At 41.4% G+C, this 27,405-nt stretch overlaps 2 protein-coding genes across 9 annotated transcripts in view; one reads left to right on the forward strand and one right to left on the reverse strand.

Moving 5' to 3' along the window:
* Nucleotides 1-1,772, reverse strand: part of FAR1 (fatty acyl-CoA reductase 1) — an 83,843-nt gene extending 82,071 nt beyond the window's left edge. The window contains exon 1 of the mRNA XM_015286362.4: nt 1,456-1,772. The gene's annotated coding sequence lies outside the window, so the exon portion shown is untranslated. The remainder of the gene's footprint in view (nt 1-1,455) is intronic.
* A 90-nt stretch (nt 1,773-1,862) lies between these two features.
* Nucleotides 1,863-27,169, forward strand: BTBD10 (BTB domain containing 10). 8 transcript variants are annotated; one of them, XM_046941598.1, is made up of 10 exons: nt 1,863-1,926; nt 7,359-7,455; nt 8,142-8,300; nt 19,309-19,502; nt 19,844-20,129; nt 21,653-21,755; nt 22,512-22,632; nt 23,692-23,889; nt 24,543-24,653; nt 26,057-27,169. In XM_046941598.1, exons 3-10 carry the CDS (start codon nt 8,200-8,202, stop codon nt 26,365-26,367), a joined length of 1,425 nt encoding a protein of 474 aa, XP_046797554.1. In that variant the 5' UTR covers nt 1,863-1,926; nt 7,359-7,455; nt 8,142-8,199; the 3' UTR covers nt 26,368-27,169. The 8 variants fall into 8 exon arrangements, with proteins under 8 accessions (XP_046797554.1, XP_046797555.1, XP_015141850.1 ...); XM_046941599.1 differs by lacking the exon at nt 7,359-7,455 and having other exon boundaries at nt 1,863-2,339; XM_015286364.4 differs by lacking the exon at nt 7,359-7,455.
* Nucleotides 27,170-27,405: the final 236 nt, after the last annotated feature.

Raw genomic sequence — 27,405 nt, forward strand, 5'->3', positions numbered from 1 at the left:
TTGTGAAGTAAGGAAAAGAGAATTTGCACATTTTGCACTGCAGCAAAGCTTCAAGTCTTTTATCAGGCCTATCTCTATAATAAAGGCACAAAAACCCTTAAAAAAGGGATATTGGCTATTGAGTTCTAGCCTTTGGAATCCAATAGCTAATCTGCCAACCTCCTCCACTTGTTTGATAACATCATTTGAAAAATAGACGACAGCAATACATCTTTAAGCCTGACAACACCTGAACTCAAACCGTCATACACATTACTACAACACTTCCATCTGATTCATAAATACTAACTTGGCTAGCATTACCCTAGCAAATACTCACCACACAGTAGTTAATATGTACAAGTGCAAACATCTGCTGATAAGTCTTTGCTGCTTATGTTTCTTTGCATTCAGATATCTTTTATCCTTTTCTGTCAATTTCTAGCCTATCAACTTTCACAAGTAACAATCAGCCAAATATAGTTCTAGTTTTCAACTCCACCGCCCAAAAGCCAATATAACAATTAGACGAACAAGAAAAGAGTTACAACAGAGGTGGGACAATGGAAGAACTAGCACAAAAGAAAAGTGCTATAAAAGAAAAAGATTCCTCACCTGTACCAGAAGACACCAGGTTTACAGGGAAAAACTACACCAAGAAGGGATCTCCCTCTGGAGATCCCTCCTTGGTGGCAGTCAGCCCTTAAATGGGGGGTCTGAGAGGTGCAGCCAGGCTCCACCCCTTCCAGTCACACAGCTGAATTGCCTTCACCTGTGCTCCCAGGGCTGACCAGGTCCTTTCCCCAGGTGCTCAATCAGTGGTTCAGGCCATCGCTCAACAGTTACCACACAGCCAGCCACTGCAATTAAAGCACTTAAACAGAAGCACAACCCATCGTGTGACTTTTCTTTGGTTGATGCTTTAAGGCAGAGTCCTGCTTAAGGTGAATAGACTCATGAGTAGCACATGGACACAAGTTGCCCCTTGCCTGCATGATTTCCCTGAGACGCCCAGTACAACATGGGCTCAGAATGGCACTCCATGGTACTCTGGCCCACTGCCACGCACAGGGGCAGATTTCAACAGTGGGGTTGCTCCCCAGAGTAACCATTTTGCAATTAAGCTGACTTCCCACAGTGCACAAAGGGGAACAGACAGATGTTCAAAAGGTAGGGTTCTGCGCCTGATATGAAAGTCAATCTCTGCCTGTGTTTAATTATGTCGATACAGAGAATAACTTAGAAAACAGGCAAATATCACTGACAGGCATAGATCCAGCTAGGGCTCAGCTGATTCTCCCTGCACGGAGCTCATTGTCATCTCCACAGCTGAGACACTTCAGCACACAGCACACGCCTGTAACGCGGGGCACGGCAGTTCTGCAGCGGAACTGTGGGACGCAACCCTTAGCAGCGCTCCCTCAGCACCTCTCTGCGCGGGAACGCTCGCAGCACCGCCGCGCCGTTGCCGGTTACCTTTAGCCGGGAGGCGGGAGCGGCTCTTCAGCCCGGCGGGCGGCGCTCGCTCTCCAGCGCCGCCTCTCAGCCCTCACGCTGGCAGTCCGGGAGGAGGCTCCGCCCGTTCGGCCGCACACCCTCCGCGTACGGGACCTGGATCGGGACTGGGACGAGGTCTGGGGCCGCGGCCTGGACCGGGATTCGGACGAGGACCGTGCGGCGCGGCCCCGGGGCAGCGGCAGCCCTCAGGCGGCCCGGGTCGGGGACACCATAGCAACGGCCGCCTCGCGCCGCCGACCCTCCCCTAGCGACGGCGTCGCCGCGCGCCTCGCCCCGCCCTCTCCGTTTCAAGTCTCGTGAGATCCGAGCGCCCCCGACTCTTCCTCTGTGCGTTGCTGCAGCTCTCGCGAGAGGACGTGCTTGCCGGGCCCGAGCTGAGCGGCCGGCGGTAGTAGCGGCGGGCGGAGGCCGAGTCGCGGCGCCGTGCGGGTGAGTGGTGGCAGGACCGCGCGGAGCCGGCCCCGGGGGAGGGCTGCGTGCGGGGCTGTCGGCTCTCTCCTTGCGGTCGGAGGGCGCGGGCGGTGGCGGCGCGCGTCTCTGAGCCGGGGCGCCTGGGCTGCGCCCGCGACACGGCCGGGCCGGGACCGGAGCGGTGCGTGGGTCCGTAGGGGCGCTGGGAGCGCAGCGGCTCCGTCAGGGCGGTGCGTGGGAACGGCTGTGCTCCGCGCCTTGGGCTGAGCGCTCCGCGCGTCGCTCGGTTCGGTCGTGTGACGTTTACCGGTAAGACCTGCAGCTGCTGTGAGGGCTGTGCCCAAACGGCGTGTGGCGCGGGGCTGCCGTGCACCTGCGTTTACCTCTGAGCGCTCTGAGCAAAGCCCTCTCCGTTCGAATGGTTTTGTGAGGTAAATACCTCTTTGAAACTTTCTTCCCCGTGTAACCGCGTTTTGTTTACAGAAAGATGTCTCTTTTTGCGATCGAGCCATCATTGCACAGCAGTGTGTCACAGTTTTGCCCATCGTTGCATGTTTTTCCCTTGAAGTCGCTTTTGTTCCTCGCTCTTGCCTCTACATCGTGTTCTTTTCTCTCCCTGATCTCATCGCACGTGTCACTCCAGAGCTCTTTTCTTTCAGAATCTGGATCCAGCTCCATCTCAGGCCTTTCCCAGGGCTGTTTCCTCCAGCTGCCTGCCTGCAGTCTGCAGCCATGGATGAGTGTTTGCTCTTGGTGTCCCTACCTGTTGGCTGGCTTTCACAGGTCCAACGACATGCTTCATGCTTCTCTGTAACCTCTTGACTGTCGCCTTTTGTTCTTATTTTTGTTCACCTCTTTCTTTGTGAATCATCTTGAGTAATTTATTTAAGTAGCGCTTATCGCTTGCTTCAGCCTTTCCCCAGAGCACCCTCCTTTTCTCTCTTCAATCTGTTGTTGGATTAAATGGCCCAGAAATACAACACAAATTACCATCCTCACGCTAGTCACAGTTCTTACCCTGACGTTTCACGCTCATTTTCTTCTTCTCTGAACTAAAAACCTGCTGCTGCATCATCTTGTGGAGGTTAAGTTGAACTCATTCATATAGCTTGAAAACAAGTGCAGCCAAATCGAGCTGGGTGCGTTTTGACTATTTCTCTTTAATTAAGGAAAACCATTCCACTGTATTTGTTCTGCCAGTCTGCCGTTATGGATTTGTCTTCAACTAGGTGTCTTTCTTGTAAAGCATCACAGAGATTGTTTTTTTCTGCTCAGATACATAAATCTTCCAAATCTTCTAAAATTACATCTAGCTTTGTCCCATTTCTGTCTCAAAAACTCGTTGTATTCTATGATGTCCTGTCTGTGATCATCACTGACATCTACCTATGATGCTGTTTGAGACTGTTCTTCTGACAAATTTTTCAACATGTAGCGTTTGTTCTTTCACCCAGATTTTAGTGCCAGGAGGGCAGCGGTCCAAAGCAGCTCTCCTATCACCCATTGAAGCTCATTTTTCCTTTTTAGGCATGCTGGTATTTGAAAATGGTTAAATGGTTCATGTGTGGATGACGCTGCTTATTACGTTAGTCACAGATGTCATCACTGTTGGTTTTTCTGTCACCTGGTTCTAATTTGTATGCTTTCTTTGACTGCATGCTTGAGAACAGGGCCTCCTGTATGTGTACAAAAACATTAAATTTTCATTATGAGCCGACATTTTTCAATACAGCTTTCACTAGTAGCATTGCTTAAATCTTGGCCTAGTACTGTTCCTTATCAGTAAGCGTATGTAGCTTTTATGCTGGTGAGCCACAGGGGATGGGGGGATTGTAGCCACACAAAGTTAGGTTCTGCTGCTTCTGGTCCTGCAGTGCTGGCTAGGGTGCTACTTTTGTGTAAAAGTTGCTTGATCCTCTCAGCATTATGTATATAATATTACGTGTGTGTATGTATGTATATTTTACAGATAAACCTAGGCTGACTTTACTGACTGAATCTGAAATACAGAAGGGGGAAAAATCGCCTTCCTTCTGCTTTGTAGGCTCATGGTATCAGATAGGTGTATTTTATAATTCTTGAAGGAAGTGTAACTATAAAGTTAAAGCCTGCATGATAGTCACTGAGTATGTGTTACTCATGGTGCTATAGAAATGGAAGCATCAGCTTCGTGTGACTGTTTTTATTGATTTGGGTTTTTTGTTTGCTCTTCTTACTCATTAAAAGAAGCTTGACCTACTGGCTGAATGTCAGTGCTGTTCTGCAAAGGAAGTTTCTGAGCTTGTAAGTTTGATGTTTCTGGGAGGACGATTTATAAAACTACTGTATGTGTCTGAGTTGTGTCTGCTGTCTGCAGTGGTTTGCAAGAAACTGACTGGGCAGGTATGGATTTCCATGATAGATGGTGTTTGCAAGCGTGCTTTGAACTGCAGTTCTGAGGATGAATGTAATATCACTGTGCTGGCATTTCCAGTAAATCTTACCTGTTAGCTAGTGTTTGTTGGTACTTTGACTAGAGGGGGTGAACAGCACCATCACTTCATACTGAAAGTCTGAAGGATCTCAAGTTTTGAGTTGCCCTCTCTCAACTGATGCCAGGTTTGGTGACTTATCTGCTGGATCCTTCTGATTAACCTCATTCAGCCTTACAGAGTAATTAGCTGAGGAGGCCTGGTTACAGCTCATGAGCTGCTGAAACCTGTCTCACTTGATGAAAACCTTCTGACTGATGTTTAAATCTCAATAGCTGTGAGTCTGCTGAGGTGTTGTATTAGTTATTTTAATGTTGTATTCTGTATTCCCAGCTGGAGCAGTCAGGTTTCTTTGTTACACTTTTGGGACAGATGATGACTTCTTGGGCTTCCGCTTCAAAACTTTAGGGCTGTTTTAATCATCCTCTTTAGTTGTACTCCGGAGTTTTGTAACCTTCCAAGTATCCTCAGTAAATATAATGTGGCTGTCTTTGAAATTTTACTGTCTCCATAGCCTCTAAATTCCTTAAATTAGTCATGACTGTAACTTCAAGTTGATTGTAGCAATTCTAAACCTGTGCTGAAAGCTTTGTAAATCAAAGTCTGCTTCCTGACTTATGGAAGCACTTTCTTTTCAGCATTTCTCCCTGTGCTAATTTTCCTGCATTGGGTAAGAAATCCTTATTTGTACCTACAGAACTGCTTATTAGAATAGCTCTTGGTGCCTTTTCATCAGCGGCAGTGTGTCAGGTGAAGCTGCTTGATTTCATGAAAGGCACTGGGTGGTATTCGGGGCAGTGTCCTCCAGCACTTTTTGTATTACAGCCGAATGTTCTGCTAAAAGCATTTGCTTTAGTAAAAACCACATATATTGCTGTCAATGTGAAACGTTCCCCCTCCTCTCCAAACAGAAAAAAAATCATTTGAACCACAGTTGAAGCATTTTTGTTCCCGAATTTGCAGAATTGAAGTGAATTTTCAATTAGAAAATGCTATATTAATTCTATGAACTAATTTAGTAACGTTATGCTTTGCTCTTATTTATGGCTTTGTGTACTTGCAAAATTTGAAATAAAATTGATAAACGCGTTTGTTTGTGATCAGCTCAAAAGTGCTATCAATAATGATCAAGAAAAAAATTGGCTGCGTTATAGCAGAATATATCTTAGAGAAGTATTATTTGTAGCTCCTGTTGAGTAGGGACTGCAGCAGAAGTTGTTGTTTGCAGTGGTTTTTCACATAAAGCAGGAAAAGGAAAATAGAGTTGTTCAGGAAGGGCAGTCCAGTTTGGTCCTTTCTGCCCGTGTCACCTATTGTTTGTAGTGGCTTAAGTGTGGTGCTGCATAGCAAAGCAGGTTGAGGAACTGATGCTCCTTAAAGCATCCTTTTTATCCGTATGCATGTGAAACTGCCCTCATGTTGACTCTTGTCACTTTCATTACATGAAAGATGTAGAGAAGGCAGCCAGCATGAAAGAACTTCAAGTGGCTGTAGCATGTCCTTGCAGCTGCAGTTCTCTTAATAACAGCCTGTTTACTTATCTTTCCAATGCCAAAGCTCAATTCACAGGCTGATTCTTACTTCATTAAAATGAATGAGACCTTGCTGCTGGAAGACAAATTCACTGCTCCAGAAAAGGCACCTGATGTGGTCCTTTTGACTGTAGATGGGATAGATGCATGGAAGCAAGGTGCTGGTGAGTCTCTCTCAGGGTGCTTGACAGTGGGAGAGCCTGGGCAGGTGGCTGCCCTCCTCGGCACCTGGGTGTTGTTGGCTTGACAGGCAGACAGTGTGACTGCAGGCAGGTAATTGGGTGGTTCCCTTCGGAGAATGCTCTTTGCTTTTTGTTCTGAGCTTCGTTGCTCCCAAGAGTAGCACATTGGAGGGGGAGGGGAAAAAAAGTGTCTTGCTGGAGTGATTCAGTCTAATGAACACAATTTGTTTCAATCCAGGATAAAATGTGTCTTTACTTTTGTGTTACTTGCGCTGGAGAGTGGTACCTGCTGCACCTGAGCTCTGAGTGATGGCTGCTGAGGGAACTCAATACTGGTTTGGTAAACCAAGCTTCCTTTCCCTTAGCTCCTTAATAATGCTCCTTCCACTCTGAAGTAGGCTGTAGACTTCTTTAAATGTCTAAGCACGCTTGATAATGAGTGCAAATGCTATAACCATCTACATTAATGTTATGTCATCACACAGTGACTGTGCTATGGTAAAGCTTTGGTAACCTGAATTTCCAGATAATACGCAGTTAACGCTTGTTGGGACTTTTTGCATGAGAAAGTTGAGTGCCTGCTGTAATTCTTAATGAAATGCTTTTTTTCCTTTCCTGACTTCATACGGACACGTGATCTTCTTAGTTTTTTTTTTTTATCAAAGTGCATTGGATTTTAGAAACTGTAACAGGAAAAGAAACAGCCCTGTGTTGGAGATTTAACATTGTAAGTCTTTAAGCAGCTGCCTGGTGCTTTGCAAGGCAATGGAGCTGAAGTCAAAAGGTTAAGCAAGTATCTAAATTTTGCTCATAGGAGAACATAAGGGATTTACAGGGCATACTATGCATAATCTGTTTACTTATTTTAGCTGTGAAAAAAATATTTCAGCCTGGGAAATGGTATAAAATCTATTTTCTTTGGTAGGACTAAATTTGGAAAACAAAAAAACCTACTATGCAACTAATATTTTTAAGAAACTTTTTTCCTGCTATACTCCTGCGATAAAAAAAATTTGGGGTCTAAATCTAGCTGAGAGCTTTCCTCTTTTCATGACTAAAATGTCTTTATCTGAGAAGCTACAGTGTTTTACAGGAAAAGCCCCAGTTCCTTTGGGACTTGCTTCCAAAAAGGATTGAGTTGCATAGAGTGTAATGGAAATATACTAAATACAGGGGTGGGAGAATATATTATGTTTCTAAAATATTTAACCTAAGACTTGAGAGAAATGTGGCAATCATATCAATCTGTTCCTGGATTTTTCCAGATGCTGTAGAGCCATCAGCTGTTTACTTCTGGCTGCTTCACCACTTTTGTAAGCAGATTACTATACACAACTGTATTGACAGAAGTGCCACTTTTAGGTATGGCTTTAACACCAGATATTTAGGATTGGCTGTCTTGACTGACAGTCATGGAGTTAATTTGTCTATGAGTGAAGTTTAATGGGTATTTGACAGTATTGGATCTCAGTCAAAGCAAAGGTAGGGTTATAATGATTTCTACTTTGCCATGACATTTTTTTCTTTTCTGAAAAATTCAGTGAAACTGGACAGGATTGAACATTTCTAGGAATTGCTGTTAATCCCCTTTTGGAGTAAAGGCTCAGATAAAACTGTTGATGGTAATTATGTTCTCCTTTTGGGCAACCACTCAAATTGTAAAACTGTTGATCTCCTTTCCACATTGGGATCTTCTTTGGAATTAACTTCATCCATTTGGAAGAAAGCTATGATACGTTTGCCTCATGTTTTATAGCCATTGACTTTTCTGTTTGGACACAGTGGAATTCAGTGTGGCAAAATTGAAGCTGTCTGCCAAAACTTACAGAACTGTATTACTTGCAGCAAAATCTTTTTTTTTAGTGCAGGTATCAGCAAAATGTGTAGAAGATTATTGCTGTGTAATGTTGAAGTCATGCTTGAGAATATCCTACGTTCTGTGGTTTCTATTTTTAAAAATGAAAACTAACACACTAAAATGTGCATTGTCTTCTTTTATTTTCCTATGTGGCATTTTTTAAAAGGTAAACACTGCTCTCTTAATGTAGGTTGTGAGTGCTGCATGTGTGCTTTTGAGAGCGGTAGTGTGAGGAAGCTTGCAGTGGAATGGCAGGACGGCCTCATCCTTATGACAGTAACTCCAGTGATCCAGAGAATTGGGATCGGAAATTGCATAATAGACCTCGTAAGCTTTGTAAACATTCAAGGTAGGTGCTGCATACAATCTCTTGCATCTCAAAACTGCGTTGGAAGCCCGTTCTAAAGGCTGCTGTATCTGGTTGTGGCAAGTCCCGTCATAAATCTCATGGTTCTTTTCAAAGGAAATGCTACTTAACTATTTTAAAAGGTGCTTCCTAACGTAACTGATTTGCCAGCTTCCCCTGTCTGTGTTTGCATTTGCTTTGTGGTATGCGGGATCTTTGTCTCATTAAACTGAATGCCTTTTGTGTATATCAAGATACTGGTCGAGTGGCCAAATATCTGGGATGCTTACTGGGATTTACTTCCTGTTCATCGCTTTTGAGTTGGGTACTCTGTTAAGCAGCATACTTAAAATACTTGCAACTCCGTCATGGTGATGATTAATATTTGCTTGCATGCAAGTGTCACACGTTGTAGCATTCTTTTTATAAAGCTGTTTGTCAGACCTTGCTTGCCTCTGCTTCTCCAACTGCAAGAATGTTTTCTAAGTGGCTTTTGAAGACATAATGAAGTTAATTAGTGTTTTTCCAGCATCAAGCATTCCAAAAATGATCTAAGCCAAGCTATTAGGTACCCAGCAAATGTATGTGAAGAAACACGGTGCTGGAAATATATATAAGCCTTTAAAAAAAAAAAAAAAGTGCATCTTTGAAGTACTTTTGCCATTTAGAAGTGCTAAATATAACTGCAAACATCTGTTAGCTAGCTAAAACTGCTGATTTTTTTTTTTTAAGCTTTCCCACTTTAAGGATTTTAGGAAAAGAGCTAAGGAGGACATTCAATAACAGCAACTTAATTCATGTTCTTATTATATAGATTCAGATAAACGACTGCGGTGTTGCCTGAAGCATTCTGCAAGCAATTAATATTGTTGGTTATTGTCCCGTCATTAAATGTTGGATAATTGAGACATCTGAGAGGGCAGGAAAAAAAGAATGCTTTGGTAATTAAAAGGCTCCTAGGGAGACCCATGTAATTATAGGCTTGTTTGAGATGTTACTTTACAGTGAATAATGGAATGGTTAATGCAGAGCTCCTGCTTCTGGTCAGTATGGGCCTATGAAATGCTGCTTTGTACAGCTGCTATTTTTGTTAAAGTTAGTAAGTGGTAAGTGGTTGATCTGTGCTTCTTATTTAGGGTCAAAATGTAGTGCAGTATTGGCAAACGAACAATATGGTTATTAGAGGGTATTGTATGTGAAGGACTATGGAGGACTGTTTGCTATCAGTGTCACTGTAATTGCAAATGGATGATTCATTGCTGAGTCTAGTTTGTGGGGCTCATCTGTGATCCTGCGCTGCCTCCCATGACTGGTGATATGCAGTGCAACCTAAAACTGATATTGGTGCAGATGGCTAATGATGGAGGGAGTAGTAAATAATGAAAAGGACTCGTTAACAGCACATGATCTGAGCAGTCTGATAAACTGGGAGCAGTCAACCATACATTTTTAATATTACTAAATGCGAAGTTAACATTTAGGAACAAAAGAGAGGCTACTTTTGTAGACTGCATAAACTGTGTCATTGTCAGTCTTGGTACTGTAAGGAATGGGCAGGATTTAATTGTAGGGATCTTTTTCGATGGGCAGTTAAATGGATGTAAATCTGTAGCAACATCACATGATCAAAAGGGTTAATGCAGACAGGAGTTCACTTGAAGTCTACAGCCTGTGCTTTGATAAAGACTTGATCACTTCATTTAGTCTGAATTCAAGGTTCACCCCTCAAAAGGCATGCCTATGAAATAACTGCCGCTGAGTTAGACATGGTTCTGGCAAAACATAGTAGGTGTTCCCAGCAAAATGCTGAACAGCCAGCATTTTATGGAAGCTTTTAGTACATGGGGTAGGGGGATAGTATTTAAAGTAACATCATTTTTTATCTGAATAATGTAGACTCTTTTTGGAAAGCTTTGTGAATCAGAAACCAAGTAATAGTCTGAGGTCATAACAGCGTAAGGAATAAATTAAGGAGAAATATTCTGTTGCCTTGTTGCTTTGAGATCCTTGATTCCTTCATCGAATCAAGTTACTAGAAAATAGTGTACTTTATTTAAAAGTCTAAACTAAATAATCTGATTTTGTGTGGCTGAATGTAGACACACTACTATAATTTGTGACTTAATGGATGCTCTTTCTCAAGAGAAATAAGTCTGTGAAAAATGCAGTGTGAGAAAAATGCCTTTGAAGACAAATCTTAAGGGTGGAACTGGACAAAAATGGCTTCATTAAAAGGCTTGACTACTGCAGTCTTATTTGCTTTGCACTTTCAAAACATGCCTTGTTGTCATAAGAAAAAAATACTCCAGGTTTTAAAACTGTAATAATGAAATAGAAGCTTTATAATGAATCTTGATGAGGAAGAAATATAAAGATAGATATTTAGCTTGTCGCTTCTTGATGTTCTGTGGTGTTTAATCCACCAGCCTTGACATTCTTAGAATAGCTTAAATAATTGTTTGGATTTGTTGAAAACAATCCAGGAGTGTGAGCCATCATCCTGTGTGTAAGGCTTAGTTTATGTGGCAGCCAGGAGAGTGGTGGAACCCTGCTTCTTTCACGGTGCCATCTGCTTGATGCCAAGGACTTGTGCAAAACCCACTGTGGGGTGCTCACATTTAACAGTCACACAGCTTCACGCGTCCTTTTCTAGACTGAGAATCAGATGGGATTTTTGGAACGTCTGGGAAGTTGTGATGTTTTCTGTCCTCTTTCTTACTTGTTCTGAGGTGGGCAATGTAGCAGAAAACAAGAAACAATGCAAGTGATCCCTAGAAAAAAATCAAAGGATCCTGATGGGACGAAATTATGTGGTGTTAAAGCTGAGTGTAGCTAATGATGCTATCTGTCTTGTCTGTCCAAGCTATTATGAAAATCTTTGAGTTGGTGTTTATTCCAGTACCTAAGTAAGATGGAAGAAAACTTCCGGGAATCAAATGTTGACAGAACAGCAGCTAAGGTTCAAGCAAAGAGTCATGAATATTTTTATTGATAGGTATTGCCGGTTTGTATTTTCTATTAATTTTTTCATCGGTTATTAGCTTCCCATGTTAGTTTTTAGCTTCCAAAGGGCTTTAGCTGCTGTTGGAAGGCTTTCATTTTAATTCTGTTGCACTAAGTACTTCGTCTAGAATAGTGGTGGAAAATGTGTCTGAAACTTCCTTCCCTCTTAAGATTTTTCCTGAATCTCTTTGCTGCTCTTCTAGTCAATACCAAATGGTATTTCCATCTTTGTTCACTCTGTTTAAGTACTCTTAGATTTGAAATCCTGTCTGCTCTACTGCGTGAATGACCAAAACATGGCTGTGCCATGACTTTGTTTTCATGACATTTGAACCTCTGGAACCTTTAAAAATATTGAACTTCTTTGAAAATTTTTCCAGAAATGATTATTTACTGTGCAAATGCTGAAGGCTGAAAATTCTTGTGGCTAATTTTATTTTTGCATGCTGGAGAAGGATGTATTCATGAGTTCTAAATGAACGTGCAACTTACCTCAGCATCTTGTAAGTACGTGAAGCATCTTCAGAAGTTTCTTTTTGCCATCCCTGCTGTGGTATCAGAATGTATAAGGTGTTCTGCTGCAGGACAGATGCTTTTTTTCTGTTCTTATAAATATGATTTCTGCCACTGAACGTTTTGTAGGATGCTGCAGGCTTCATACAGGTTCATTAAGTGTTCGAATGCGATTCCTTTGAACTTCGGAAGACAATTTTTAATAGATAGACATGCTTTCCAGTCCCAAGGAAGAATACTGTGCTTCTGGGTTTCTTCAACTTGGATATTTAAAAAGTCCCTTTTTGAAAATGGAGGAGGAATTGCTGGCATGTGAACAAAGGCAACCTGTCGTCTTGTACTTTGATGACATATTTGAGTAGTTCGACAGAAGTCATGAGGTATGGCTGTATAGCTATGTGAAGGTTAATTCCTTGCTGCTTGAAAAATCCCTTTGGCAAATGAACACATTGGATTTTTAATTGTTTTCTTCATGAAATGGAACGGAATTATTAAGAAATATATTGTTGGTGGTTGATGGGGCTTGCTGAAGAATATTTAAGAATTTTGGACCTGGAAATGTTGTTCCCCTTGTGGTGTTGAACAGGGGGAAGGTCCTATAGCACTCCCCAGTTTGAGTAGAGAATTCTGCCCAAGGGCTTTCTTCTTGGTGGCGGAGCCCCATTATGCATGGCTGCCAGACCTTACTTTTGCAGGGTCTTGATGGTTGTGTGTCCTGTCCTGCTGAGCAGCTTTGGAGGAGAATCCTAGGATGTGGTATCCTTTGGAGGAGAATCCTAACATGTGGTATGTTCTTTCTAGCTGAGCTGAAATAAAGAGAAAAACATGCTAGTTCTGCTCTGATGGAAAGACCACGTATAGAGAACCAGTGCTGAAAGAACCAATGCACATTTGCACTTTTACTTGCTGCTTGTTGACTCTATTGCTGGAGGGAGGAAAAATGCCTGAGACTTTTCCGGTAAGCTTTCTATCTGGCTACTTATAGCCATGTCTTCCATGAATTATTTTGGTGAGAAGAAATGACTTAGAAGACTGCAGTGGCTCTTCTGCTTCTGGAAGGTCATTGCATGAACCCTCAGGAGATGCTGAGAACAGAAGATTCACTGGCTTGGGGGACTGAAACGGTGCAAACAGGAATTTTTTCCTGCCTCATGAGAAGAACGGTCTCTTCTGCTGAGAGTGCTGCTGCCTGCCTTTCTAATCACGGATCTTGTTTCTTCTTACTGACTTCCTTTTTCTAGCAGTGATCCTATGCTGAAAAAGCATAATAGGTATTTCCCACCATAAACTTGCCAGAAAAGGGATGTTTTCAGTTTAAAACATGGGGAGCACGCTATCTTGTTCTCAGGAGGTTATTGCCATACCTGCTTGTGAGCTCAGTGAAAGGTGAATTCATTTCAAACATTAATCCAGGCAGACTTGACAGGAAGAAACCAAATGCCCTTGAAACCGCATGAATTTGTGCCTTGTGGACGATGATGAACACGACTGAGCTATGTGACAAGCAAAAAAAGTTAGCAGTAACCTTTTGAGATGTGTGTTTGTGTGCTGCAAGCCGACGAGCTGGCAGGACCAGAAATAGCTTCGCAGATGGTGCTTGGCACGGCAGCCAGCAGCTCTCCGCTCGCGCGCTCCTCGCGCTGCCTGTCACTCGCATTGCCCAATGGCCGCCCCGGGGATGCGGGACGGCGAGTATGAGTTGGGCTGGCAGGAGGCGGCGAGGTCAGACGTCAGGATCGCACTACGCATGGCTGAGTCAGTGACTGCGAGGAATTGAGCTGAATTAATAGCTAGAGGGGGGTGCGTCTCTGAATGGACGGTGGAGCTACGATCTCTTATCCTTGAGGGGAAGATGATGGAGGAAAAAGTAAGGCTCGCTCGTGCTGCGCTGAACTACTGAAGAGAGGATGGAAATGCCAAATATGCTGAACTTAACAAGTAATGCCAAAGGATGCTGATCTGGCTTTCAGGGCTGTCTTCTTGGAAGGAACAGAATTCCTTTGTGCTCTGATTCCCAAATTATTTCCGTGCTTTTGTGTTTCCTCCCTGATAGACACAAGAGGAAGGTATGTATGTGTTAAAAGGAATAATCTGTGGGTAATGCTCAGGAGCAGAACGAGTAAAAGGGAGAGTACTGTCCTTTGTGTGTACTGGTCAATTTACATGTCTGCTGACAAAGAACAGGCTTAGGGGGAGGGACGGGGGCATAAGCATTGTGTAAGTCCTAGTGATAGGAACAGAATGGATTTGATTTCATCTCAAGCCTAGCAGAAGTATTGCTGGTACTTACTGTATATAGAAAGCTCTTTATCTGTGTTCTACAAGTGTTGATTATGTGAATCATCCTGGGAAAGGACTGGATCTAAGTTCTTATGCTAAGAGGAGTTAGTTCATATAGGCCTAGAAGATTTATCTTATAGAAGATAAAGGATGAAAAATAGGGGTAAGATCTTGACAAATAATCCATTGCTGCATCCTTTACATTTACATTTATGGCTTTTTCGTGGCTGTTTTCTTTGGCTTTTGTATTAGTTTACCACCATAATTCTGTAGACGAGAGCCTGTTTTACAAATTGTGTTTATTGGCAGTGTTCAGTAGGATGCACGGACACTTTTTGTATTGAAATACATGCTAATTATTTTGGCAGTGAAATTAATTCAGTTTAATGACGACTTCTAGTCATTAGTAATATATTCATATCAATATGTTGTTATGTATAAAGACAAATGGAAGCTCCTCTTCCACCACTGACTCTGATGCATCATTAAATTGAAGGGCATTCACTTTTTTTAAAGAAAGCTCTTCCTTTACTGCAGAAATACTAAGCATACTGGTATGACAAGAGTGCCATTTTGATGGTACTTCCCTCCTTTACTCCACATTAAAAAGGCTTCCTTAAAGCCTTGAGCTTATTTGGTTTTCTTTGTGAGATAGCTGCATTTGAAGAAAATGCCTCTTCTCTGTTATAAAGGCAGAGCTGTCTTTATCTGTGACTAATAGGAAAACAAACTCATTTACTTATCAGAGGTTCTTGAATGGGTGCAGTGCTACTGTCCCAGGGTTCCTTTCGAGCCAGGAAAAGCAGTATATTGAATTTCAGTGATGAGTACACCATTATTCATAGGGCTGCCTTCTTTGAAGGTGATTGACAAAGCAAGGCAGCATCAACCTTCTCTTGGTAAACTTCTGTGAGCTAGCTGTGGGAAGTCTACATGATGGGTTTTTTCCAGCTTAGTTTTAAATTAAGCGCTGTTATGTTATCAAGCATCTAGGAATAACATTTTGCTTAGATGCTGCTTTTGTTCCTCTGTTGTGCCACAGCTTCCAAGATGCAGTGTGCAGATGTTAATCATCTGGGAAATAGGTGGAAAGTTGGGAATTGCAAATATTTCCTTTTAGAGAAAAAGAGATTTGAAACTATAATGACTTGGAGGCTTGAAATAATGCACTGCCCAGAACACCCTTCACTGTTGTAGGCTGACATTACAAATTAATATAGTGTGACAGCCAGGTGCTGCATAAGACCAGTGGCTTCCTGGCAATTTTAATTATCAGTGTCTCACTGCTTTTGGGAAGTACTGGTGTTGTATCTGGGCTGCCTAATGTGTCTGTGAACCACAGTGCTTGCTAACAGTTCTTTCAAGTACGGCTGCTTTTGTCCTTCCCTCTTTCATCAGGGTGGTAGCTGCAGTGGCACAATGGAGAGCTCTCTGCTTGAGCATTCGTTTGGTTTGTCTGCCTTATCGAGGACAGGTTTGTTACCTCCAATTTCCAGCAAAGGTTAGGTCTTCATCTGCAAAACGCACTGGCCAGTCTCAGTTAGCAGCTTGAAAATCATTATTTTAAAGCTATGGAGAGACAGCAAGTGTTTTGGTCTAACTTAATAATGAATGAAATTAAATAACTCAACGGGCTTTGAGTTGCTGCTGAGATGCAGAGTTTTTTGCATTTCCCAGTGGAAACTGCCAGCTGTCCCCAGTGGCTTTGTTGTGAGAGGAAGAAAATTATATTACAGATCTTTTATTAGGGGGGAAAAAAGTATATTTAGTAGTCTTGATGTCTTTGTACTTTGTTGAACATTTGCAACTTCTTCTACAGCCTCTTAGTAGTAAAAAACGTCATAGGTTGTCCTTCCTTTTTGTTGGTAGCTCCCTATTCAGGGTGATAAAACACCTGATACAATGACACAGCTCTGCAAGTCCCTTTCTTTATGTTCTTCGCTCTACAATAAGCAAAACAAAGGAGTTTAAATCTGAACGCTGTATCTCACTGGTAGTGTTTATCTACGTGTACATGCTGTGGAGCAAGAGAACTGCAGACTTCTGTCGGGTACATCTTCAATAGTTCAAAGAAATACATTGAATTTCTTCTCTGTGTTGCGATTCAGCAGCACTGAGTTTTAAAACTGGTGCTTAAATGGCTGTTAATAAGATGAGGGAAGATCCATGATGAAATGGTGCTGTCTTATGGAACCATAGAATAGTTTGAGTTGGAAGGGACCTTTAAGATCATCTAGTTCCTACCCCTCTGCTATAGGCAGGGACACCTCCCACGAGACCAGGTTGCTCACAGGCCTGTGCAGCCTGGCCTTGAATGCTTCCAGGGAGGGGACATCCACAGCCACATTGGGCAACCTGTTCCAGTGTCTCACCACCCTCACAGTAAAGAATTTCTTTCTAATATCTAGTCTAAACCTACCCTCTTCCAGTTTAAAGCCATTTCCCCATGTCCTGTCACTGCACGCCCTTACTATAAGTCCCTCCCCAGCTTTCCTGTGGGCCCCTTCGGGTACTGGAAGGCAGCCCCAGAGGGAGCGTGGGTGTGTGGCCAAACCTCCAGCCCTCCCTCATGGAGCTCTGGTTGACTCAGGGTTGCTTCCTGTAACACCTGTTTTTCTCCTGAGAGAGATTATTAACCAGGGCTCATCCCACTGCTATGTGAACTCTGAATCACCGCTTTGAGAGTAATGCGGCTTAAGATAGTTTGCTGGATTAAGAAACACATTTTTAATTGCCTTTCCTGTTAAAGGGTAATTTGTGCCTGCACTGCCAAAATGCACAACAGATTCACATATCCTCACAGAGGTTCAGTTTCATTTTCTCTTATATTTCCCTTAGTAAAGAAAACTAGAGCACTTTGGCTGTTCAGAAATGGGCAGTCGTGTTCTGATACCGTATCATGTGGTACATGCACAACTCTGATTTCTTGCAGCGTGGCTAAAAGCATTATCAGGGCTAGGATCAAAATGCTTTGTTAACAGAGGTTGATCACATGTGGCTTTATCAGGATTTGCAGAGGTACTTTGTCACAGGACTGCTACGTGCACGTTTGTGTGGGCAGTTGGTTGCTATCTGCGCATCACGCTTCAGGGGCAGGAAGGCTGTGACCATTTCTAGGGAAGTTCAGCTGTATGTTACTAATCAGTTCTCATGGATAAACAGACTTCCTCGGTTTCGGGTTACATTTTAACTGTGGGCTACAAATTGACTGTTTCTGATGTTTTGCAATCATTTCATACCTGCTTATGTGGTTGTATTTCATATACGCTAGTATATGGGGAAGAAAAAGTGTAAAGTTTTCTTAAATTGTTGATGCCTTTGAAAGTGAGGTTTGCCCTTCTCACCCCTGGGAACTTTTGCCTATTTCACTTTTATGGTACAGAATTACCTTTCTTCTATTAGAGTAGCAAAACGAGTAAGGAGATGCATTAGCTGTGCTGGAATGCCATACATCTTTACCCAGTCAAAATAGCACTGAAGGCCCCTTGGAAAGTGCTGTTTTATTTTAATGGACATATTTCAATCATCTTAATTCTTAGCCCCTAATTCTGAGCTTTTCCAGCCGTGAGCAAGGCTTGCAGTTGTTTTGCCTCGTTCAGTAGACCTTTGGCTGACTTCACAACTTCAAGATGCATGTCTTATTGCAGCATATTTTAAGCTTGGCAGGAAACAGTATTGCAGTAGATTCTCTCTGCACCAAACTCCTTCTTTGTTGGATACAAGCTCTTCCCTTCAAATGGCATGGGGGAAGCCAAAGGACATATTTCTTTGTTTTGTACTAATACCCTTTCGAGGCCAATTTTAGCACTAATGTAAACTACCAAAGATTTATCATATCTTTTTGCTCTAATTTACGTTCTTATCAGTCACAGATACCTGAAGCTGAAACATGTCATGTTAGATGCTTACTTCTTGGTCTAGTCTTGTGGGGAAACCTGGGGGGGGGGGGGAGTTGGTCATGACTTTTAAGTAACTTAAGAGGATGTTCTGCTCTACTTGCTTCTACAGCTTGTGCTTTTTAAAGTTGTCGTGCCCTTCTTAGCTAGGTCCTGATTCTTACCTCTTCTTGTTCTTGAATTCTACAGCTTTGCTAGCAGTGATATTTCAGGTCTCTTGGTAAGCCATGTGATTCACAGGCTGCAAGCAAATGGGGCATTGAGGCTCCTGTGGGAAATGGTGACCCATCTTTGTCAGATCCTGTAGCTGTCCACACTTCTGTCTCAGTTACTTCGTGCCTGGGGCTTTGTGAAAGTTCCACAGTTGAGCCTTTTTTTTATAAACAAGGAGTGTTGTCATGCCTGTGCTTAAATGACAAATAGCAAAGGAACTAATTTAAGAATTCTGGTGGGGTGCAAGGACACAGATGTCTGTTCTCTGCTGATATCAAATCATTTTAAAGAATACAAATGAAAGGCAGAAGTATTTTCATTGGAATTCAGCAAAGACTTCTGTACGTTGCTATTTTTTAGGCAATTTCTGAAGGTTGAAACTGAGAGGCTTTGTTGATAGCTTTAATAACTAATTGCAAAACAGAATCAGTATCTTTCATTTAGGAAGTGTAACTTAACCACAGTCTAAAAAAAAAATCTTAAACTGTTAATTAAAATTTGCTAGTTTGGAACAAATGTCCTCGTTACTGACAGTGCTAAGAGTCTTAGGTTTGATAGTACGCTTCATAAGTGTGTTACTTCAGTTATGGTCTCTTACTCTGTTGTTCCTTCTGAGAGTAACTGACAATGTGAAAAAGGAAGCACAGAAGTAAACTCGTGGCTAAGTCAGTACTAAAAGCCTGTACTCTGATAAATGTTTTCCAACCCTGGTTTTATTGGAAAAAAATAAGCCCTGCCTTTTGACTTCTTTGTTCAATTATAACGTTTAATCTAAGTATCCAAATAAAATACTCAGCTGTGCTCGACTGACTTGTTCTGGAAGGGATTTCTGTGAGTGTGATTTGCCAGGCAGTCTCCAACTGATCAAGCAGCGTCTCTTTGTAGATGATGCAGCAATAACCAGATAATTCTTGCTGTCAACTTAGTGTTCCAAATCATTGATTACATTTGTGAATGTAGACATGAGTAAAGCAAAGAAAGAAAATGGGTGTGGAGAATATTAATTTTCAGTTTGTGCTCCATGTATGTGTTTTGATGTCTTTGAAATTTGAATGTATAATGTTGCTGACATTTTGAAATGTTGAACATTTCTCTTCTGTTTCCAGCACCTCATCTCGTATTGCTAAAGGAGTAGACTGTACAAAAATGAGCCTCCATGGTGCAAGTGGTGGACATGAGAGATCAAGGGACAGACGCAGATCAAGTGACAGATCTCGTGACTCATCCCATGAAAGAGCAGAGTCTCAGCTCACTCCATGCATCAGGAATGTTACTTCGCCAACAAGACAGTACCATTCTGGTGTGTTCAGATCTTTAGCATTTCAGAGTTAAAAGATTGTGCACCTGGGTTGGGGCAGTGTATGATGTCAGAACAGTAAGGATGATGAATTGATTGAGAGCAGGACTTAGAAGGGTTTCTTCCAACCCAAACCATTCTATGGTGGCCAGACAGTAGAAGCTTTGGGTTCGTATATAGAAAGAAGTTACTTTTGAATGTTTCTTTAACTAGAATAGCTTTTGTTGAACGAGTCTATCAGTTTGCCATACTGTGTTTCTGAAAACACATAAGCAGCGTAGAACTCACGTAAGACTAAAAGTTTGTGTTGTTTTTCTTCTCTCTCCGCCTCTTGCTCTCTTAAGATCGAGAAAAGGATCACAGTTCATCTCGACCAAGCAGCCCTCGTCCTCAGAAGACTTCCCCTAATGGTTCCAGTGTTAGCATGGGGAACAGCAGCAGGAACAGTAGCCAGTCAAGTTCAGACGGAAGCTGCAAGGCTGGTGGAGAAATGGTGTTTGTGTATGAAAATGGGAAAGAGGGAGCTCGGAACGTAAGAACTTCTGAACGGGTAACACTTATAGTGGACAACACCAGATTTGTTGTAGATCCTTCTATCTTCACTGCACAACCAAACACAATGTTGGGCAGGTTTGTATCTTTTTATTTCCTTAGTCCCCTACCTATAGAAGAGAGTAATTCTTTTTTGTAATTTTTTTAGTAATTCAAACTATTTTTGAAGATAAAAAAGAACTGTTTAAAAAGCTATTGATCTCATTGCTACATTTGATCTGCTAATGCTTGATGTTATCACTTGATATTATCAATTTGTAAAGCTCTTTTAGTGAAAGAGTTCCCTATTTGGCAGAGATGACAATGGATATCTGTTACATAGAGACAGGAGTTTGCAACTAAATTAACACTTCATATGGAGCATATGAAATTTCCTTCTTGCTGGGCATCACTTCTGTATTCAGTCTGCCTTATGCTATCTTCTGTTTTTTAACCTAATTGCTTCATAAAGCACTTCTGAGCATAGATGATGTTTTTCAAAACAGCATGAAGGAAAACTTGTAGGTGTTTTTGGTGATGGTGTTTTTTTTGATAATGGACCTGTCCAGACAGCATTCAAGCTCAATTTATCTTCTAGGATGCTTTAGAACAGGGTAACGTCAAATGGGCATTACCAGTGTAACATGTTAGTCTCTCAGCAAAGAGAACTGATGTTGCAAATGGACAGTGGTTGAATGAAAGTCCATGTTACTTGTGTGTAATACTTGCTGCGGAAACTATAATAAGTAACATATTCAGCATGTTTAGGAGATGGGAAAGAATTCTATACTTCAATTGCTTCGATACCGACTGTTTTTCTATTAAAATGGGACTTTTTTCAACCCCTAATCACGTAATGTTTAATATGTATATATGAAGCTATTTGCCAAGGCATAGGTAAATGTGTGATGAAACAATTTCATGCTTTAAATACGCACTGTGAGGGATAAATAGTACCTTGGTTCCCTGTTTTGTGAGAAGTCAAGGGCAGAGTTACAAAGAGCCAGAAAAACTATTTTGTGTGAATGGTAAAGAAAGTAACTACAAATAATATGAAGTAAATTAAAGAATTGACATAAGGTTTTTGTATATTTACAATAAAGGTATGCATTAATAAACAGAAATGTCACAAACTGGTAATGTGTCAGAATGAGGTTATGTGGTGAAACTGTCTCCTTTTTCATGTCAGCCTCAAAGGAAATGGTATTGGCTAATGCAGTGGATTTTTTTGTGTGTTGCTGAGTTATTCTCCCTCAGGGATTGGTTCAAGGCACAAGCCTGTTTTATCTTCCGCTAATTCAAAAGTAGGTTAATAAAAATATGGAAATACTGTTCTAAAATGCAAGCTATTTATAAAACCATTTTCCCCAGTGTCAGCTCACGGGTCACTGGGCAGGACCGCTTAACTAGAATGCACTAGGAGGTAAGAGAGTGGCTTCTTGGCCTCAAGCCTTTAAGCTGTTAGACTTCCATTTTCTTAAATACTTTTTGGCTTGAAAAGCGGTCAGAAAATGCACATCAAATCATTTGAGTACCATTTTTGACATTTTTACCTTTAAGGTTCACAAAAAAACCCAACACCTTAGTAAGGGGGTCTAACTAAATTTCTTATTTTTGATCAGGATGTTTGGATCAGGCAGAGAACATAACTTCACACGTCCCAATGAAAAAGGAGAGTATGAAGTTGCGGAAGGAATTGGGTCCACTGTGTTTCGTGCAATTCTGGTGAGTACTTATGGAGGAAGAAGTACTAAAAGCATTGTTAGGACAAGTGCTGTAAGTATTAAGAAATGTTAAGTTCTTGATTTAACCTTAACTAGATATTTTGACTTAGTGAATGGAATAAATAGCGGATTAGGTTTTGGTATTGTTCTCTGGGGGGTTGAATCTTGATATGAAACCCCCCCGGGTTTTCTAGACATGTGTGCAACAGCCAAGGAGAATACATGAAACCAACAAAAAAAAAATACTGCCCGCCACAAATCTGTTCACCTCCTATGCATCTAGTTGACCTAGTTTAGATATATTCAGCCCTTCTTGTGCTGAAATGAGGGAAAACACAACCAGTACTTGAAGTTAACTTACTGCAGGTAATGGGAGATGAGCAGTCTTCAGTCTGAGAAGGAAATATCTTCTTACACAAGAACTAAAACTGTTAAACTGCTTTGTCAGTGAAAGTGGAATATCAAAAGCTGAGTTAGGAATATGTAAAAGGCAGTATATATACAACAAAATGATCGGTATTAATAGTTGTTGCTTAGAAGATGGTCCTCACCAGAGCTTGCTGCTCTGAAAGCAGCCATCTCAGAAACTTGATGAATTCAAGGCTAATAACATTGATACTTTTTTTGATGCATATTGCGCTCTTGTATGTTTTAGAAGGGTTTATTGTGGAAAAATAATTTCATTTTTGAGGCGGCAGTGTATCTGTCCACAAACGTTTAAGTGCACTGTATTTTTCTGTTTACTGTATTACTTCAGGATTACTACAAGACTGGAGTGATACGCTGTCCTGATGGGATATCTATTCCTGAATTGAGAGAAGCATGTGACTATCTCTGTATCTCTTTTGAGTATAGTACTATTAAATGCAGGGATCTCAGTAAGTATGGACTTTATTAAAATAAATTGTACAGGCTAACTTAAGCAAATATCTGACGGGTTAATTGCAGATTTTTCTTTATTGGAGTAAGAAATGTGTCAGATGCTATATGAACAAAATCCATCTTTTTTCTTCCTTAAAGTAGGGCTCCAAAGGTGATGGATATGGAACTTGTGAAAAATCATGTTTTAGATATTGAAATATGTGATGCTCAAATGTTTTAGTGCCCTGATTGGAAGTGTGTAATAGTTAAACTGTACAGATTTATCTGCAGTAGGGATACGCTAGCATTAAGTGGTATCTTGTAGAAGGGAGGGAATATGAGTTATTCAACTCCCTGCCCATGAAAACTAAGCTGTATTGCTAGCAAAAGCAGTAGTTTTGCTGGTGGTGCATCGTGGTTTTGTGTGTAGCGTATGTCCAGCTTGTCTTCCCTGAACACAGCCAAAGCTTTGGCCAACACTTCAGATGACCTGGCCATGTCTCTGGTTGCTGTGATCTTGTGGTGGCTGTGCAGTTGTAAGATATGTACAGGGCACCTGTGCCTTCACCAGCAGTGTCACAGCTTCACGGTGTGTTGCCTGCTGAGTCACATTGCGTGCACTCTGTCCTTAGCAGAAGGATTTCACAGCTGATGCTTTGAGGATTTTCAGAGGCTTTGGTTTTAAGCTACCGCTTATGAAAAGTGGGTTGCATGTGTTACTCCTTCAACAACAGGCTTAAATAGTGCTTCTTTTAGGAAACCCAAGAGGAGTCTTGCATACAACTATCTCATGTTGAGGGGCAGTAAAAACATTAAGGAAGTCCACTTGGAAGTCACGCCACTGTCTACCCAGTGGAATGTGAATATCTGCAGGACAGTGCTACCAGTTACAACTCCTGATATGGCTTGTGGTAGAAATCTGAAAAAGTTCTGATCATATTCAAACTAATGAACTAAGTGTCTTTACAGCTGTCTGCAGTAAATAATGCAAAGCGAACAGAATTCTGTGTTTCTTGCTCCTGCCCTCATTTCTTAACCAAACTTTAAATGTGTCAATGCTTTTTAAAACGTTCCAGGTGCTCTCATGCATGAATTGTCAAATGATGGTGCTCGCAAACAATTTGAGTTTTACCTCGAAGAAATGATTCTCCCCTTAATGGTCGCCAGTGCCCAAAGTGGTGAGCGGGAGTGCCACATCGTTGTGCTGACAGATGATGATGTTGTTGACTGGGATGAAGAGTACCCTCCTCAGATGGGAGAGGAATATTCCCAAAGTAAGTTTATTTTCATTCTTTCCACCTAGCCGCTCTGTAGTAATAAATGTGCTCATCTAACTTATGTATATGCAAGCACTCTTAGTGAAGCCTTTATAACATCCAAGTGCTTCACAGAAAACTTAAGCTTTGTCAGTTCTGTTTACTATTTTGCTTCATTCAAGCATGTTACATTCAAGTCTAATTAAAATGATGAGCTAATTTCTACTGTTAAGAAGAGATTTGAGGATGCTGATGTTGAAGGATGCCTACCCTCCCTAGAATGTGCAAGAATTACATCTTACCAGGAAATAAACCAAGAAATTTTCTTTGTTGAGGATGCATTGGGAGCATTTAGTGTGGTTTGTGAGTTGTCTTACTATGTTCCTAAATCCAGCAAAAAAAAAAAAAAAAAAAAAACCCTAAGTGTATTAAAAACTAAACTGATAAGAAAAATAACCAGATGCAACCAACCAGTTTCACAGTGACTTCTGCCACTTTTTTCTGATTTCTGTTTCGTGTATTTTGAGGAGCTTTTAGGTCTTTCCCACTCATTCTGAAGTAATGAACAGTTGTATAAAGCAGGACAGTGAAAAAAGATAATAAAACCTTATTTGTAGGACTAGAAGATGAATCACTGAATATAATTTTTCCTAATTGAAATGTACTTTCAGTTATTTACAGCACGAAGTTGTATAGATTCTTCAAATACATTGAAAATAGAGATGTGGCCAAGTCTGTTTTGAAGGAAAGAGGACTCAAGAAGATCCGATTGGGCATTGAAGGTAAGGCTTTACAATCATCATAGTTGAAGATACAAGGGTTGAGTCACCTACCCTGCAAGGTGAAATCACTGATGGTAGGTGACAGCGTGGCTGAGGGGAGTGGTAGCCAATAAACAACTGGTTCAGCTGGAAAACCTGATTACAGGCTCTTGGCTGCTCCACAAGACTTACATAGCTGCTGCAGTGTTTACAGAGTAGCTTACATGGTTTATAGCATCTTAGCATCTCATGCTGTTCCCTTTCAGTTTTCACAGAGTCTTCTCTGTTCTTGCTGTACTTCATTTGAAGTACTAGAGTCCTTTTACAGCTTTTGTATGTTCTGTTCTTGGTCTGGTGTCTTTTTCTGGGCTCAAAATGAAAACTCTAAGTTGTATCTAGATGTTTTCTTTTAGGAAATGCAAACTTATTCAATGAATCACTGAAGTGCAAGGAAATATTAACCTGAAATTAGCATCTTGTACTTTGAGGAGGCCGATGGGTGAAAATCTCAGCTCTGGCATTGCAAAAGACAAGTACAGTTAATTGGCTTGGATTTTTTTTATCACGGATGTAACAACTGGGTTGCTCTGTATTGCATTTTCTTTCTGATTGTTGACCCAAATATTTAAAAATACAGCCTTTTGTCACTTGCTGATTTCCAGCCTTCACACACCAAGTTGTCATGGTTACGTTTGTAATTTGCCAACCAAAAGCAAATGCATCCAACACTTGTGATCTTTAAAAGTTCAAGTGAACAAAGCGTGAGCCTCCCGACTGACATGCCGTTAAGCTAAACGAGAACTGTTTCCATCTGTAATGCTGGCTAATAGCAGATTGTTTTTGCTGGCATTTGTTTTAGACAAAGGGCAGCAATTTGACTAAATCTTAACACTAGCACCCCATAGTAATGTGCAACTTTCTAGTAATGAAAATTGCTGCTTAGAGCAGAGGCAGAGAGGATTGGTCTAAAACTGTATTTTCTTAGCTGGGGGAGCTGGGAGGAATGTGAGATGGAGTGCTAGGATTCTGCTTGGGAACTTGAACCACAGATCAGAGCGACACTGCTCTCTAGTTTGGAGGTCTCGTTTTCAGGTCTCACTTCGTGCTTCCCAGGTCAGTGTTCACAGAAGGAACAACTGGCTTTGCCTGTAGAGCTCAGAGAGTTGTCTTGGGGAAACATCTGCGTCATCAGGAGCATCTCAGCCTTTTTGATTACAGCTTGTGGGGTAGTGCAGCCTCTGTCTCTGTTGCCCTTGCTTAGATAACATTAAGAGCAGCGCAGCTGAGTGTTTCCATTCAGGCTGCTGATGGTAAACAAGTGCTGATCTTCGTTATGCTTCCACATGTTTCTCATACTGTTTAGTTCGGGGTTTTCTTTCACCAGAAAGCAATGTTAACTTCTGCTGTACTCCGATGTTTCTTAGGTTACCCTACATACAAAGAGAAAGTGAAAAAGCGACCAGGTGGAAGGCCAGAGGTCATTTACAACTATGTCCAGAGGCCGTTTATCCGGATGTCATGGGAGAAGGAGGAAGGAAAGAGCCGGCACGTTGACTTTCAGTGTGTGAAAAGCAAATCTATCACAAACCTAGCAGCAGCGGCAGCAGATATACCCCAGGACCAGCTTGTGGTAATGCATCCTACCCCCCAAGTAGATGAGCTGGATATTCTGCCTATTCATCCTCCACCCAGTAACAGTGAGATGGATACTGAGGGACAGAACCCGCCCCTTTGATCTAGACTGTTACGAAACAAAAGCATGCTCCATTACAGTGACTCTGTACTCAACTCATACTACACTGCAATTCCAGTTTTCTCCATTGTGTAACGGTGTTTAGGATATTGCAGTACGGACCTTTGGAAAGACCAAGGGGTGTCTCTGGTTGTTTTTGAAAGGGTACAGATAAAACATCCTGGGGTTACAGTTACATACATGTATTTGTTTACTGGTAGGTTTGTGATGTTGGTTGTTTGTATGCTGGACTGTCCTTGCTCTTAAGCCCATCCAAACCGACAGGATGCCGGGGGCTGTGTGCGTTCAGTATTGTTACACGGGGGTTAGAATGCAGGATTTGGAATTGATAGTAGCACTTTACAAATGGTTGATAAATGGAATTTCAAGCCATTTTTTATAAACGTATTGCACAATACTAACAAAGTGCTTCTATCAAAAGTATTAACTATAAATAGTTTTGCTCTGAATAGATCGACCCTTCTAAAGTTATTGCAGACGGTTGAGCACAGAACTACTTACCACTGGGTTTTTGGATTGAGGACGTGATTCAATTACCCATGTAACACCTTGTTGAAGTTCCTCAGTGAATTTTTTCACTTGTTTGCAGCGTGAGCCATGTTCAAAAGTTGTGAACAACGGATAGGGGCTTTATCTTAAATTTTGCCTTACCTTACTATGTTCACAAGTATTTATTTACTAAATTTTTCATAAGTGTCATGAAATAGGAAAATGCAAACGGTTCATTCTTCATTTATTGATTGTAAACAAGTTTTTCATGCAAATAAAATTTCCATTATTTTAATGGGTTTGGATGACCTGTGAGTGAGATTAAGTATTTGGAGGAGGTTTGTAAGTTGCTTTTTTGCTCCTTTCAGAGTGGTTGGAGATGACTTTAAATGTAAAAGTGAACACTGGGTATTTCCTAAAATCAGAAATCTGTTGCACTGTCTGCCTTAACTCATCCTGTTGTTTTAAGGGTCTTTTCATAGTTTAAACTGCAATTGATAAGTAATAGCTCCTTTGGAAATGCAGCGTAGT

This window comes from Gallus gallus, chromosome 5, assembly GCF_016699485.2.
Source record: "Gallus gallus isolate bGalGal1 chromosome 5, bGalGal1.mat.broiler.GRCg7b, whole genome shotgun sequence".
Lineage (NCBI taxonomy): Eukaryota > Metazoa > Chordata > Aves > Galliformes > Phasianidae > Gallus > Gallus gallus.

Coding starts and splice junctions, on each gene's coding strand:
- BTBD10 (NM_001199575.2), top strand. CDS start 13,755: ATGCCAAAGGATGCTGATCTGGCTTTCAGGGCTGTCTTCTTGGAAGGA. Junction 13,880..19,308: donor CTGATAGACACAAGAGGAAG/GTATGTATGTGT, acceptor TTCTGTTTCCAG/CACCTCATCTCGTATTGCTA. Junction 20,130..21,652: donor CCAAACACAATGTTGGGCAG/GTTTGTATCTTT, acceptor ATTTTTGATCAG/GATGTTTGGATCAGGCAGAG.